The sequence below is a fragment of the Chamaea fasciata genome, unplaced genomic scaffold (assembly GCF_029207755.1).
Source record: "Chamaea fasciata isolate MVZ Bird 193981 ecotype frontalis unplaced genomic scaffold, bChaFas1.0.hap1 SCAF_2, whole genome shotgun sequence".
NCBI classification, from domain to species: Eukaryota; Metazoa; Chordata; class Aves; order Passeriformes; family Sylviidae; genus Chamaea; species Chamaea fasciata.
The window spans coordinates 89,964,787-89,981,800 of record NW_027094087.1 but is presented as its reverse complement, the minus strand read 5'-3'; the positions used below and the strand labels follow the sequence as shown (position 1 = coordinate 89,981,800).

General features: G+C 41.7%; 1 protein-coding gene across 1 annotated transcript; it reads right to left on the bottom strand.

Annotated features, from left to right (window-relative positions):
* Window positions 1-5,521: 5,521 nt before the first annotated feature.
* ATP4B (ATPase H+/K+ transporting subunit beta) lies at window positions 5,522-11,787 on the bottom strand. The gene is made up of 7 exons (XM_066176721.1): window positions 11,676-11,787; window positions 10,121-10,249; window positions 8,850-8,963; window positions 7,842-8,041; window positions 6,486-6,542; window positions 5,861-5,953; window positions 5,522-5,683 (listed from the first exon to the last, which is right to left on the bottom strand). The coding sequence occupies exons 1-7, from the start codon at window positions 11,785-11,787 to the stop codon at window positions 5,522-5,524; spliced, it is 867 nt and encodes a 288-aa protein (XP_066032818.1).
* Window positions 11,788-17,014: the final 5,227 nt, after the last annotated feature.

Below are 17,014 nucleotides of genomic sequence, written 5' to 3'. Positions count from 1 at the left end.
TTGATGCACAGCTTAGCTGTGGTAAAGGCAGAATGTTCTGATGTGGAAGAGAATGAAGAAGAGAGGCTGGTAATAACTGGAAGTCACCCACGTATACCATTACAAGTGCTTTTCTTTGTTCTGCTAAGACCTTTTTGTTAAATTTTTGGATGTTTTCAACATGTTGAAATCCAAACTTGGGCTGAAAAATTTGATCTTTTGTCATGTTTCTGTGTACACATCATGGTCCATTGCTATAAACAGTGCCATTTCATCGGCCCTTCCTGGTCAGAGCATCTGCATTGTAGCATGTTAAAAAGACAGAAAGCTTTCAGACTTCGGGCAAGATTCCTGTTCTTTATTCATGTTAACTTGAGAGAATTTATTAAAAATAAAGCAGAACATTAAGCATACTCTTAAAGCAGGCAACTCCAGTAGTTGGGCAACCTCTGATGCTGATTTTTAATGAACCTTAGAATGATTCTTACAGACTAAAATAATGCTAGAGTGCCAGTTTTTGAAGTGTCAAAAAGTAAAAAGTGTCAAAGATGTGAGGAAGTCATGTCCAAATGTGTGTTGTTCAGACAGCTTGAGGTGAGCCCTGAGCCTTGTAATAGAAAAAATGTTGAAAGAAACAGCTAGAAGAAAATTAGAAGCCTGGAAGATTAATTGTTAATGACAAAGTACAGAATAGGTCTTATCGAATGAATATGGGAGGAGATTGCAAATGTTTATTAGCTGATTAAGGAAACAGTGGCTATGCTTCAGCATATTTAAACCTTTTAAGTTTCATTGCATTCTGATTTTAAATATGTTTTACAGTACCTCCAGATTGTATGTTATGGGGTTATGAACTATTTACTGCTGAATCATTTTTGTGGAATTATCACTGACTGAACAGCTGCATCAAGTAAGATTGTACCCCTGATGAACAATTTCTTCAATAACCCTGAAAAAAACCTAAAAATACTCTGAAGTAGTACTGGTTAGAAAAGAAGTAAAATGAGAAGAGAATAATGTGAATTGTTTGGCAAGCAGGTCATGTCCAAAAATGTTACGGTTAAACTCCACATCTTGTAAAGAAAGAATTCAAGGTACACTTACAGGAGAAAAGACTATGCTGGAAATGTAGGATCCTAAAAATGATCCAGGGCGTCCAGGTAGATTATAACTCCCTGTGTCTCCTACACTGTTTTGGGAGGAGCTAGCTAATTGAATTTGGATGTGGAGGTAAAACTAATAATGGATTGGAAAATGGTATTACATCCAGTAGTATCGAGGTGCATTCAGTGAGATCAGTAGTCAGCAGCTGCATACTAGTTAGCAACATCATTTCAAAAGGATGTTGGAAAAATCAGGAAAGACTCAGAAAAAAAGCCCTTTACCCAATTATTTGATTCCTAAGGTCAAGATCTATTGCTGTGAGACTTGAGAAAGTCTTTTTTTGGCTTGTTTAACAAAAAGGGGGGAAATGGACAAATTAGTGAATTTGTGTAAGGTCACACAAAAAGATACATTTCAACTGGCTTATCCATATGTGAGGGGAAAGTGACAAAAGATTTAAGAACTGGAACTTGAAATCAGAGTAATTAAAATGAGTTACCTAGTTGATGATAGTAATAAACCCCTGGAACATATTTTTATTGGAATGATGACATTCCCACACTGGTAATAGTAGGACTACGTGTAAATATGCACATTAATGAATGTTGTTATCCCAGGTGTTTCTCCAGAATCCAGTTCTTTCAGAGGTGTAGCAGGATCCTAAAAAGGGAATTTTCAGCCCAATTTCTGCTCTTAAAATAATGAGAAGTTTGGTGCATCCATTGTTATCACTCCGGTTAAAAAAAAAAAAAAATTTGGAAGAAAAGTGAAAAGTCTTCATCCCCAGTGAGAAGAGTCTTTCAAATCAAATTGAAGAAAAGGGCACCTGTTCTTTCATGCACGTATTTATTTTACTTTAAACAAAATAATCTTGTTTGAGCTTGAGCTTTTGTGCCTAAAAAAAATGAAGCTTGTGAAGAGAGCTTAGGTGCACAGCAGAGAATACTTTTTGCAAGCGTTATTGATGTAGCTGTTACTTTACATCCAATTACTGAAAGTAGCACATGGTTAGACAGCTTTATTTGTTGCAGAATCAATTTCTGTTTGACTTTTATTACAGGTAAGAGATTAAAAACAGCTCTGTGAAATGGTGGGAGGAAGTCCCAAGTGCAATAGCAATGACATCATATGAGACCATTAAGCAAAGACTCAATTATTAATATCTAGTACTTGGCAATTCTGAAAGGTAGAGGAGCCTTTGAACTTGCTGTAGTCTTATAGCCATAGAACAAAGTCCTTTAAGCATCAAGATGCTTGTATTCAGTGTTTTCCTCCACTGTTATTTTAATAACAGACACTAGGACTTTACACTTCAATAATTTACCACTGCCATGAATATTGATAAGAAGGAGGTGTGGAAAGTGCATCTCAGAGCAACTGCTGTGTTTCTCCTCTCTTCACACTGATCTTCAAGAGTTTTATTTAACACCCTTAGCAGATCAGTCTGGAAGCTAAAACTTGTTGGATATAAAAATTCATGGTGTTAATGTATTAGTTTCATGGCCTGTTTTGCCTTCGCCATGCCTTTTCTCCTGGCTAACCTTGCTGTTGCACAGCTGGTAGGAAAAAAGGGCAGAGTCTGGCACTGAGAGCACTCTGATAGTGCCTTCCTGGCCCCTCCACAGCTGCAGAGGTATGGACTAACCACCCATCCTACCTGGTCAGCATCTAACTAAACTCAGGAATTTGCATTTGCTTGCAATTCATTCTTAAATCTGCTGCTTCAGTTTCCCATGTAGCCTGATAGGTTTTTTCCCATTTATATTGTTTGGTCTAATCAGATACTGCTACTGTTGCAGCTGAATTTCGGTATAATCGGTGTATATGATTATATCTAGGTATACCTAGATATACACATGTGTATATTTATATATGTTCTTGAATGTGTGTGTATCTCTCTGTCAAGGAATTGGACTCTTGCAGTGAAAAAAATGCTCAAAAGACTGATAAATGTGTCTGGTTTCAAATTTGAAAACAAAGCTTTTAAATTCCTGAACTTAGCACTTTGTGCTAATGTTAGCTCCTGCACAGTAATAGTTATTGCTATGTGGATACAACTGTTAGTGTGTGACGCTTGTCAGTCTCTAACGCTGAATTAACTGTGACTACACAGTAACTTGCAGCTGCTACTGTCCAGCTGGCACTGGTGGCCAAGGTCCTCTCAGTCTCCAGGGTGAAGGTGATGAGGCTGGAGAGCTCTTAGACGGAGGAAATGTCTCTCTTCATTTCTTCCCTCTCATTGCTGGTGTTTCTTGCTTCTTGGCCTCCTTCCCCTGGATTCAGCTGCTTTTTAGCTTGTTTAGCTTTTGCCAGTCATGCTTCTTCTGCCTTGGGCAGGATGCCCTGCCTGTTTTCCTTCCCATGTGCTTATTTTGGTCTGTATCTTGTAACTTCTGTCATTTGTATGCCTCCAAAGTGCAGCTGTGCTTACTAGATGATATGCTTGAATGTAGTGTTGGGCTGTGCCATGCAGTATTACAAAGTATTTGCATGATGAGCATTCTGCTGTGTAAGTGTGCTTGCATTTGGGATTTGGGCAGGCTAATACTAACTACGCTTTTCTACTTCAGCTACACTAGCCACAAACCTTGCTCCTTGTTGTTACTATTTCTGATTTCAATGAAGAGAATAAACTCAGATGGCTAGAAGTTCAAGAAACATTTAACTTCAGGATGGCAGGCAGTCTTTGCACGTACAGAACCAGATTTGGTGATCTTCTTTTGATGTCAGAATGCATCATCATTTGGTCAACACAGGGACGCTTCCCTTTCTCTATTTATCCCATCACAGGTCTTTCTGTGAAGCTGGTCTAGGCTGTTGTTCTGAAGCTGTAGTTTTGCAGGCACACAATCCGTAGGGGGTCTGTTCAGAGCTTGTGCCACTGCATTGCCCAGCTTAGTGCAAGCTGTAGATACAAATACAGTCAAGCAGAATCTGCCTGTGTTAAGAGCACCGAGGAAAGAGTTCTTGGTTTTCTTGGAAATATTTAAATGTTCTGTTTGTAGACAACATATAACCAATCACGAACATGAGTTACTATTTTGTTACCAAAACTGTTTTATTGTGTTCCATGTTATTTTGGAAAGATACACAGGGGGAGAGCTGTGTTCCAAAAAGGATATAAAATTGATTTTCATTGTCTCTTAGAAGAAAGGCAAAGCCACACTGTAAAAATCAAAACAGGAAAGGCCAAGGGGAAAAAATTTTTATATGAGGAAGCATTTTCTTACTGTTTTTGAAATGCAGATTTTTTTCTATGAAAGGCTCAAATATAATTTGTGGCTTTGAAGATGAATACTCCCCTCCAACTAGATTCTATCTACAGGCTGGCTGGCTGAATGTTGCTGCAGTAGAGGAGGTGATCTGTTATATCTTCTCGCTTTCTGAAATGATTAGGCAGTAAAGGTGTAAAACATTTCTGCTCTTGAAGACCTTTTTTTAGTGTGCAGTATTTATTCTCTGGCTGGAGCATCTTGGACTTTAGGTAACGTGAACATACTGTGCAGACACAACAATCCTCTCTGTTTGTATTATATGTGATACAGTCAGACTTCTCAAAGTTTAGATTCACTTAAACATTTAGTGTTATTTCAGCATCTTCCAGATTACTCCAAGTATCCCAAAACTCATCATTGCAATACAAGGCTATTCTACTGGATAAAACAAATAAAACCATCACAATAACAACAGACACAAAACAACAATGAAACGCCAAACAAACAAAAACCCCAAATAAATTACAGCCTCTAGTTAAATGAATAGTTTCCTGGATGTAACTGGATGTTACAGGCTTACCATTCATTTTTATTAGATTGTATACATAGAGGTAAGTGGTTCAGTGAAATCTGTGAGCTAGAGGACTGATTTCAAGTTCACTTCTTTTGCAGTCATTGATTTGTCAACTAAAAAGTCTGACTCAGCTGACTAGTGCAAAAAGCCAATGCATTGGGGTACAGATAATTTCAATACATTTTTATATGTCCTATACAAGAGAGATTGAAAATTTAATTACGTGCTAGTATTTCAGAGTATTGATTTCCTTTTCAAGGTATCTAATTTCTCAATAACCAAGATTTAGTATCATACCTCAATTATTTATTATGGTTTGAAAAGTGATTGAAAATGATAGTTTGAGTCTGTACTTATGTTCTTTGAAGACACAGCTGCACCCTTTGGGGGAAACTTGTTTGGTACAAATATTTGCATGAAGGCATCAGAAGCATCCTGTAGCCATAAAATTCTAAGCTATGTACATTGAGATAATCTTCATATTTATATATTGAGAGTAGGATCTTGATTTTTAGGCCATCTTGCAGTAGAAAATGTCTCTTTGCACTGTAATTTATACGGGAACCATAGTGAGAAAATAAATATAGATGAACGCGATAATAATTAAATTTACTCTTCATACATTTTTCAGAAGTGTCTCTGTTGCTGCTCAGTCTTCTATCTTTAGTTTAAATTCCACTTTTCCTTCATATGGATCATGAACATTATCAGAGGTAATTCCAGCTCCAATGATTTTGCACACTATTTTAAGTTCTACATTCCTCGTAATGTTGAGAAATTTCACAGCTACCAAGGGATTGCTGTAGCTGGGCTAGGAGAAGAAATAATAAAAAATAATAATTAAAAAGAAGAAAATACTTAAATTTTACACTACCAGTTTAAAAATGAAGTCTTGAAAATAGCCTCCAGTTCTCATAGGATTACAAAGATGCTCCATACGTTTCACCTTACATAAAGACACGGTAAGGTTAAATACAGAAGCACCTACCTGAGCCTTTTTCCCGTAGTAGGGGAAGTAGTGCAAGTTGAAGGTGCCGTTCACGGGGTAGTAGTCCACCTCCAGCGGGCGAGACTCCTCACCCTGTTTGTAAAACAAGAAAGGGAGAAGATCTGTTGGTGAGGAAATCATCATTGCCCGAGGCAACTGTTTTGGGGCTGCTAAGTGTCTGTTGAAGCTCAAGTTCAGCAGGCTGTTTAGCACCAGTCTTATTTTTCTAACGAAAGTGGCAATCTCCTGCTGTTACTACTGCCAAGAAAAGCAGGCAAGTGTCCTTTAATAGCATCTGGGAATTCAGGGAGTTGGACCTGCTGAGAGCCTGAGCGGGCTGTGCTGAGGTGCGAGCGTCTCTACAGGGAGCTGAAAGCAAACGGCAAATGTTCTCTGCAGCCCAAAAATGCAAATTTTCAGGTGATCTAAAATAAAGCAGACTTGGAGGTTTTTTCCTTAGCATGTCAGCTGGTGCAAGAACTTGCACAGAGCTGAGAATATTCCAAGTATTTGGGATCTGATTTTCAGAGCTGCAAGGGTTATTTTTTTCTGGTCACCATTGCACTTTATTGCTCTCGAAGCTGCAATGCTTGAAATGTGTGAGACCCAGACGTCATATCCTTACCACATATGTGCAGTTCACCCTTGGTGCAGTGCCATTGCCAGGGTAAAACTTGATAATCTGAAAAAGAAAACACATTTGGTCATCTTGGAAATAGTTTTGAGATAAAACTCGGCAATCAAATATTTGAGAGCTAAGCTTCAAAGGATGCTTAATACGTTCTTGTGTAAGACTCAAACAAGTCATCTCGTTTAAGTAGGTGGATAAACTGTGGCTGGATATTTAGGAAGCAGCACTGGCATTACCTGGGATGAGTGCTGCTGATAGGCTCTAGGCTGGCCAGAGCAAGTAGCACTACACCTCCTCCGAGTCCAGCTCATTTATCCTCCCATACCACCTGCCCTTGCTGATGCCCAGGCAGCCAGGGATCTTTTAAAGCATTTAATTGTGTCAGTAAAGGAAAAGCTGAATATCCATGCTTTTGATCTTATCCTTCTTAGAAAACCTTGGTTTTGGCAGAAAAACCCTTGGGTTGGTTTGATCCTACAAAACTAGTGGGGTTGCATCCTGTAGAGGCAAAATTGAAAGGAGGTGAAGCCTCCTGGTCACTATCCACATCTTTTCCCAGCTGGGAAGACCCAGTCTTGCTAAGGAAGGTGTTTTTGGAAAAAGCTTGTTTCACCAGCCAGAATCGGGGGCGCACCTCTCCTCTTGGTTAGGGCGTGCACAGATATTTGGAAATGCCTAAGGTGCAAGCCAAACAAAAAATGCAGTGGTTTTGTCTATCAGAAACTGGAGGGGAAATAGAGCTCTTCACTTTCTACCAAAACTGGATCAGAAAGCTCAGAATTTTACCCAAAAACAAATATAAAGTGCTTATGCCTTTGACTACATTCCAAAAAATTTAAAACACTGGCAATTCCCTTTATTCCTCTCCAAAAAACGTGTTGGTGGTTTTTCCTGAGAAAAATATCCTCCAGGTTTGAATTTTGGTTTTATAGGTTCTACTAAAGATTTTCTTTGCCGCCTGAGGAAATAAGATATCACTTCTCTGAAACCACAACAGTTATTTATATCCTGGTCCCTCAGCTGCAGGCACAGGGCTGTGGTATTGCAGGAGGAAACTCTTCAGATGCTAGTTTGTGGGATGAGATCTCTACAGAGGCACAAATTAAACTAAACTAAGCTGTAGAGAGACAGTTCAGAGATCACTGCCCTATGTTACTTTCATGGGAATGGTGAAAAAGTCTCAGGATTTTCCTGGTAACTCCAGAGGTCTGTCAGGGAAAAGCACATGATTTTTGATTCCCAGTAGAAAGCAGAGTTTAGAACCCATGGCAGCAGAGACACAGCAGCTCCCCAGCAGAGACTCAAGCTACTCTTAATTTTTTCTGCTCAGCACCTCGAACTTGTACTTACCCTGTTCATTTTTATAATAAAACAGGGTTTTCCTTCTGGAAATCCAAAAGTTGGATCTGTGATGCCAGAGCAGTTTTGAAGCATGTCTGAGGTAAATTTGCAGGATAGTTTTGTTTTATTCGGGCCATCAAAGGTGTCCTGGATGAAGTAGGTATTATTGGTGCAGTTGATGTTCAGATGCTGAGCAGCTGGTGTATATGCTAGATGTGTGAAGGAAGAAAGAAAAAAATCCCCTCTGAAGCTTTTCATATGCAAATTATACATCCCAACGTCAGGCTGGAGATTCTATCATGGGAGACTGCACTTCAAGTGAAGTTGGGATTAGATGGAACAAGGAAAGTTTAAACTGTTTAGGGCTTTGGTTCAGTTTTGTTGTGGGGTTTTGTTTTTTTTTTAACATCCAAGCAAAGCAAAAGAAAAGAGAACGAATTGAGTTAAGACTGGCAGCTTGTGTTGATAACTCCATATAAAGTCAATTTCAAATAGAATTTTTCTCAATATGTGTGTGAGAAACATGAAGAATTACAATATTAAGGCTAAATAGGAATATAAATGTGCTAAGACATGAAAAAGCAAATGGAGCACATAACCTACTTTGACTGTATTCCCTGAAGACACCACGCTTTATGAGATTTATGATGGCATTTTGATGTTTGTAGTCACAGACCAACTAATTAGATTAATTTAGATGTGACTAATTTTGAAGACCTTTTGACCTCCCTCTTCCATCAGACTTTCTACTGGTCTATTTTCTTAAGGCTGTTTAGGATTAAACAAAGTAAAAGCCCTGAAGCAGTGCCTGGATTTTAATAGATGTGTATATATGTTTGATTTATAGATTCATGAGGTGATTTGCTCATCCCTTTTGGAAGATGCACTTTCCACTCAAAATCTGTGATTTGAGAAGGACAAATGTAAAATGGGAGCACTGACTTAAGGTCCTCAGACCTAGTATGGGAGATAAGGCAGCACATTTTTTCAGTATTATGCAAGAAACTTCATTTTTACCTGTCAGAAAAGTGTGAAGAGTTGTCACTAAACCTTCCCAGGTTTTGTTGTCTGATACGTTGTAATAAATTTGTAGTCCTCTAGCCCCATAAACATCGGGTCGTAAGGTTACACCTTCAGGAGGAAGAAAGGGGAAGACAAAACAGAGGAGAGGTGCCAGGCACAGATTTGTTTATTTAAATTGACAGTAGCAATAAATGCTGCATCAAGTCTCATTTTAAATGTATAAGGTCCTCCAGCCTTTTTGGGGAGGATTTAACCCTGTACGTAAACCACCTCAGCTGTGAGTTATTCAACTAAAACCCTAAAGCCTGTCCTGCTGTTGAATTATTTTCTTTTCACATATATCCATGCTGTAACAAGCTTGAAAAATCATTCCAGCAATTGTACTGGATTTCCCCAGGACTTGTTAGCAATAACAGTCACGTTGGGTTAAAGAAACAGATCGTACGGCAGCACGAGGAACAGCTTTTGACAAAGCCACACATAATATGTCACAAGTATTATTTTCCCAGCAAACACCAAACTTGCTGAATACTGGGAGTGGAAACTTCAAAACATAAAAGCATCTGACAGAATAATTTTAGGGCTATTTTTTTTCCCTCCCATTGTGGAAACAAGCCATTGGGGTGTGCAGTTTTTAGCAGTGTGAACTGATGGTCTCTGATCATCTCCCCTATCTCTTTTCATGTGCCACAAATCCGTATTCCTAATCCCACATCTTTGTCATATTTTTACTTCGTTGACTCCTGGCACAGCACATCCTGCTGGCAAGGTATTCCTGCTCTCCCACCAACTTTTCATGGTGCTGGGCAAGCATGGAAATAGCTATCCCAGGCTGCTCACCCCATTGCTTCTACATCTTGTTGGGTACCCCAAAGCCCTCTGTGGTGCTTGGGGATTTGGAGTAGAACCTAGGACTTCTCCAGGGACCGACCCCTGCCCATGGGGAGAGAAGGTGACCTGCTACAGGCAGGCACTGATCGTCCCAATAGCAAGATGGAAAAAAAAAATATATATATTAATTTTTCATATTATATATTCATAACTATATGGATATAAAAATCTATCCATATATCAATATGCAAATAAATGTGCCAGATTTTTTTAAAGCCCAAAAGTGTTTTCAGGCAGAGGTTAAACTTTGCAGGGATTGTCTGTGCAGAATTGACCTGATTTATTCCATGTTGGTCTCCCCTCAGCTCTGCGCCCTGCCAATGCCTGTCAGCCCAGCCCAGCCCTATGCAGCTGCTACGGGACCCTGGAAGTACCTGGGGATTTCAGCTGGTCCTGGTAATCCGGCTCGTAGGGATTAATCGTCCTCATTAAAGAATAAATGGAGAGTGCAAACAGCCCCGACATCACCACATAGAAAGCCAGGTAGTAGAGGCTGATCCACACTGTGGAAAAGAATAAGGGCAGAATTTCAAACTTTGCGCAAGGCCGTGCAGTGGTCTCTCTGCAGCCGGGATAATCCTGGCAGCAGCAGTTGTCTCCATTCCACTCTTGTCCCCAAGGAAGTTCTCCCTGTAAAGGGACAGGTGCTTTGGAGCATTTTCTCTACACTCAAAAAATATTCTTATAGAAAAAATTGTATAGTTCTATAAAGATTTTTGAAGGAGTTGGTGCTGAGCTCAGATTATTTAAAGCTTAAAGGTTATGTGGCATCTTGAAGTAATTTCACATATTAAGACCATTTATCTACTTATTTCACATGGACTAAGCGACACAGATGATGAGGTATTTCTTTGGCAAACCCAAGTTTCTCCTTGTGTTATTTGGATGACAGATGACAGTACTTCAGGTGTGTTGGTTTAAGACCCATATCATTTCACTGCCTTATACAGATGAAATCACCAACAGCAAAATGTGCCATCTTGCTACTTTATTCTGCTGTGAGATAATGTAGGATTATTGACGTATTTCTGTCTGTAAGTGCATAAAGTGTCTTACACATGGCTGGTGCTGTACAAGCAGCCAGTGGTTGTTTTGGAGGGGTGCTATTAGAAACCCCTACTTGTAATCACAGGTGCCTTGTAGCACCTTCTTCTCTATCAACTGGAAAGGCTCATATTTCAGTTGCATCGTCTGTAAAATTCTGGCTTTAGGAGTGGCCAATAAACCACATGCACGGGCAAGAAAACATCACCTGGAAACTTGCAGCTACTCCAACAGTCTGTGGGAAGAGTATGGATCCTCCTTACAATGGTCCTGGCTGCCTTTACCAGAATGTAGATTATAATACAGATCATCATTGTAGATACAAGTCTGACTGTGGGAAGGGAGGCTCAGCTGAAATATTTGCTAGTATAAAATACATGCTGGTATGAAATACTTGCTAGTGTGAAATACATGTTGGTATGGAATACATGGTAGCACGCAGTGATTAGACACAAGATCTACTGAGCAGACAATAATTCAGAAGGGAATTTCAGAAAAAACAGAACTTGTTTCCAAAGAATTGGACAAACTCACCAATTAGACAAATTTCTCCATGCACCCGAACCCCTTTTTAATTAGCAATGTCAAAACCACACTGTAACCATCACCCCTAGCTATTACGAAGTTCCCTGTTAATGTGTTAATTTTTGTCCTTTTGAAATATTTGGTTCAAAACCACTTTGAAATCATAGATTAGCAGAACTACATGGATCAATGTTTTGATCTACTTGATCCAGCTCATAGAGCTGTCCAAAAGGTGGCTTAGAAGCACATATGAGAACTGCTGGCTTCATTGTGTCCCACTCATTAGGATGACATCTCCCCCACCCCCCAGTTTATAAGTATACCAGATGGAAGAGAAGAATCTTGCATGTGAAAACCTACCCCAGTTAATTAAGGACCTTCCCAGGAAGAGCTTTGTTTCTGGATTCCAGACAAAACGACGGAAATCTGCCATACGTTCGCTGCAGGTCTTCTTTTCGTTTAAAGTTGCCATTTTCTCAGAAAAGTTACCAAAAATGTGTCCTCCTTGGAAACTAAGAAATTCAACAGGTGCCCAGACAGTCGACCAAAAAAAAGACTTTGGGTTTTATACCTTCCTCTGCACTGAAGGTCACTGAGATTGCTTCCTGTGCCAATGAAACCCCCTGCTCAGCACTATCAACCTTTATAAAGGGTGCTGATAACGCTGGCAAGGGAAAGTTTGTTCCTATCAAATGCCCTTCTCCTTTCTCTTGGCTGCCTTAGCAGGTCAGCAGAGTTACGCATTTTGCCAAGTGGCCATAGGGTTTGCGATTGACTCTGTGTGATAGCCGTTATCAGAGCAGATAAAGCAATGGAGAACTTGTTTCTCTCTGGGTTTTCTTTTTTATTCTTTTTTTCCAAGTAACCTGCAAGTAGTAGATACAGTTCTCCCACTACACTGTGTGGCCATTTGTTGGGACATGGGGTATTGCAGGGTGGATGGTTAGAAAATAAGTAATTACTTGTTAAATATGCAACTACTTTTGGAAGCTGTTTGCAAGCAGAGGGAAGACAAGAAGGTGGTTGGGATTTACTAAGGGTGAACCACATCCACCAGTCTGTGAGACAAGTGGACTGGTTGGCAAACATGGAGGCTTTCCAGTTCCACATCACCCAGTCTGACATCAGCAGAGCTAGTGATACAGCAGCCAGGTGGGGAACGGCCAGGGAATAGATGGCAGCTGGATGACAGCTGGGACCACAGTGCAGCACTCAGCACGTGGACATTCAGCTGCAACCAGTATGGAGTGCTGTTCCTGAGGAGCATACTGATATTGGGACACAGCCCAACTCAGTCAAGCCCGACTCAGAATCACAGCATGGTTTGAGTGGGAAGGGACCATAAAGATTACCTAGTTCCACCCCTACTGCCGTGGTCAGGGACACTTTCCACTAGACCAGCTTGCTCAGACATCCATCCAACCTGGCCTTGAACACTTCCAGGGATGGGGCACCCACAGCTTCTCTGGGCAATCAGTTTCATTGTCTCACCACCTTCACAGCAAGTAATTTCTTCGTAGTATCTGATCTACACCTGCTCTACTTCAGCTTAAGGCCATTACCCCTTGTCTCTGAGCATGCAATAGGTCTCCCCTGTTCCCTATCACAAAACACTGTGATGGGCTGCCCTCCCCTTTTCCAAGACCCAGACCTGGGAACGCATGCAAATGTATTAATTATGTCTTTGATGAGATCCAAGTGGCAGCATGAGGGGCTCAAAGGGGACATTGGGCTGCGCGCTGCATGCTGTGTATGTGGACAACCTGCTCCCAAGCCATGTCACCTTCATGGACTTGTTTCCTGTCCCTCCACTCTTTTGTAGCAACAGAGACCATGACGATAGAAGGGCCATCAAGAGCAGAACCTTCTTAAGTACAAGAGTTCTGAGTGTAGAAGCTTCCCATTGGGAACCTGGGGATTTTCCACCACCTTACAAACAAGCTGACTTGGAACTTGGTGAATTGCCAGATGCTTGGCATGGCTGAGCCATGGGCAACATCCATGCGCATCTGTGACAAATCTGGGATTCTGGAAAATTTGTGCATGAGTGAAAATGAACACTGCCTGCCTGAAGTGGGTTATCAAGGTAGAATGGAACAATTGCTATTCTATGGGCTCTCTTAAAGGGTTCCTGGACACTACCGTAGTTTGTCAGGACACTTGTTACTGGCTAGTGGGAAACTCGTCATGGTCCCACAGGAGGGCTGTTCTAAGCTCATTCTTGCTTTATAGTCCATTAGGATTCATCCAGTGCCCCCTTTCCTCACAGGACCGCCCATCAGCATCCATCCCTGCCACAGTGCCCTGGCATTGCCGCCATTGCAGCCAGCCCTGGTCCCATTGCAGTGCCAATCCCTCAACGCAGAGCCTTTTGTTGTGTTTAATGTATCCCAAGCTACTCGAAGAGGGACTAATATTTGCTTTCCTTGACTGGTTTTTAATGCCTGCACCACTGACCTTGGGCTGGCCACCGAAGGGAAGGACAGCTGGGAGGGAAGGTCACACAGGAGAGAGGGAGGGTTGTTCAGGAACACAGAGTGGCACAAGGCTGGAGGTGAGTCTGTGGCCTGGCTTCCCCTCCTGCACAGCCCAGGCATGATGGTGGGCAGGGCTAGGCAGGATCCATTGCATTTTTTCTTTCTTGCTGACCAAGGCACCAGCAAGACAAAGCCCGGGCTCAGGGAAACCAAGAGGCTCCAGAAGAAACCAGTGGAGAAGGTGTTTGCAAGGGTCACACTCCTGTGACCAGAGGTAGCTGAATGATATGTACAGATAGGGAGGTGAAGCCCCTTCCTCTTTCCATGGTTTGCACAATTAGCAACTTGAGTAATAAGCTTGAAGGCCGCTTTTGCAGCACTAAAAAAGTTAGATCCAGGCTGAGATGTTATCCCTTGGAGATGTTGTCCTGAGCAGACCTGTGTGCCAGCGCTCCTTGGCACCCCAGGCCTGGCTTTATCCCAGGCTCCTTACATGGCACACCAGCTTGGAGTGTTCTAAGTTCACCCAGCACTGACTGGCAACTCAGTGTCAATGTTAATAAAACATTAACTTTGTTTACCCATGATAAGGGCACTTACAGATTCCTCCCTCTTGTGGAGGCTGTGCAGGAGGTGGTGGTGGGGAACACCAGGAGGGACACCTCACTGCCTGAAGCCTCACTGGAGTACTGCCGGCACTGTGGTGGGGGTCAGCCTGCTGGGTGGTTCCGTGATGCTGCCTCTCCAAGCACCACGATTTCAGCCTCTCCCCTGAAGGAAGTGTTCATCCCCTGATGCCATGGTGACTCCCCAGTGTGCAGCACAAACTGCATCAGCTGGGAGGAGAATCCATCCTGGTATAGCAAGATGTGGGGGAGCAACCCATGGGCTCCCTCCCTCATATACCTGGGGGTTGCATTCATCTTCCTTCCATGGTAGAAATGAGGTTTATGCCTTTGCCTTTGGCCCATGTCTGTCTTCTGTATTAAAAAGTCAGAAGGTGACTGGACATGTCAGGCTTTCTCTGCCTTTCTCAGGGAGAGGGCAAACATTTCCCCTGAAAGTTTCCTGAAATAAAAATAAAAATAAAAATAAAAATAAAAATAAAAATAAAAATAAAAATAAAAATAAAAAAAAAAAAATTTAGTATGTAAGAGAATGCTGGTCCCTCAGATGGTGTGGCACAGTGAAGGAACAGTCTTTGCATCCAGCTTTCTATCTAATTTCAGAGTTTGAGGTGTGATTTTTTGTGTGTGTGTGTGTTATGTTTTTATCCTTTACTGCATTGTGTTTCACTAATAATCCCTCTCATTTGCCTCACTCTCCTGTATTTTGCAGTTTGACAGAAGAAAACACACTGGCATTTTTTCAAGCTAGGAACCACAGTTATTCTGTGTTTGAAATAAAGACATCTGATCTGGAGCCTGAGCAATTCGGGGAACCAAAACAGGGAGAACATCCTGGAGTTGAACTGATGCTCCCACTGTTTTCAGCCTCAGGGAAAGCAATAGGGGAAAGGAAGGGTATTGGCAATAGTGCTGTGCTGGGTTTATGACAGCACAGCATGATCAGGCAGTGGAAAAGGCAAAACAGCCTCTCTTCAGGGCTTGACTGGTCTCCTTTTTTCTGTCCTGCTCATGTCTGTCTAGGGCTGCAGACCCCATCATGAGCCTAGCCAGATCCCTCTACTCCCCTTCTGTCTCCTGAGAATCCACAGGAAATTACTGCTTTGAAAAACTCCTAAACTGAATTCAAAAATAAACCTAGCAAAGCCCAGTGGTGTTTCTTTCAGACATGGTTTAGTGTCAAAGCCTGCTGTTTTGGGGGAACTTACTACTGCTTGTGGTATATTTCAGATGATGGCAAATAACAGAGTCCTTGGGAACATTAAACATCTCATGAAACATCTCCAGCAATTCTGACCTCATCACCTTTCACTGGAGGGGTATCTCTGTCTGCACAGGCTATCACAGGCCACAGAGTTTCAGGTGGTATTGCAAGAAAATAAGCCACATACCCAGTGAATGCCCATCTGCAAAGCTGCACCCTAGCTCTCATTACACTCAAAATCTTGTTTGTGGACAAAAGGGTTGCTCATCAAGTAAAGCCAAGAATTCATTGATAACATAAATGAAATTTTAAAAGTCTAATCATTATTACTCCAAATCTAGCTGTTACAGGAAAGAACAACGCAGTAAAATCTATATACACATTTTCAGCCTCTGTGGTTTTTTCTTGATTTTGCATTCCCCCATCCACTGCTTCTTGGGGTCCTAAAGTGGTCCAGAGGCAGGGACATCCAGAGACATCCCTCAACGGGCTCAGCCTTAAAACCTGGGCTGCTCCCAGCCTGACCTCACCATGGCTGTTGTGGCACTGTCACCTTGTGAGATATTGCTCCCTTTTACCTTCCTTTATGACTCCTTACTTCAAAGACTGTTGAGATACTGCTTAGCCAAGCTATTAATAATTTAATAACTTTTCAGTCTTACTTCTTAAGCCAGGTACTTTAAACTCTGTTACTGCCATTTTCTTTTGAACTCCTCCCAGCTTGTCAGTGGCTTGGGGGTAATAAGGTGTCCAAAATCAAATAGTGTTCAAGATGTGGCCTCACCAACCTCAAATCCTCCAAAATCCATGGCAATGTGCCCACTGGTTTAAGTTTACTTTGGAATCTGGCCTACAGAGTAAAATACTGCTTTGTCAGCTTGGTAGCATGATGTCTCAGCATGAGCCACTCAATATTACATATGGATTTTTTTTCTTACACAGCCCTATTAACTTGCAAATTCAAGTGTATTTAGAGGATGTAACCTGGTGTCAGCCGAAGTGGACAACCCCTGACCATAGTGGAGCCTTGCCAGACCCTGGTGAGCAGATGACTGGGTTTTTTGTCACATATTCATAACCTGTCCCCAGCAGGCACTGAAAGCTCCTGCCCCACCCAACACCACAGGGAGTCCAACTAAGGTAAGGAAGCCCAGAGTTGTCAGGGTTTGCCTGCCCACAGCAGGTTGCAAAGCCTTTGGCTGTGTTGTTTTGGACCTTAACTGTGCATCAGACTGTGCAGGGAAAGGTCAGCTCCAGCCAGGTGAGAAATCAATACCAGTGGAAAGCATTGTCTCAAGCTGTGGCTGTTAAAATGCCACTGGGACAATCTGCTTTTACAGATGTCTGTCTTCATTGAAAATTTCCCTCAAATATGCATGGCTGATTCCTCCA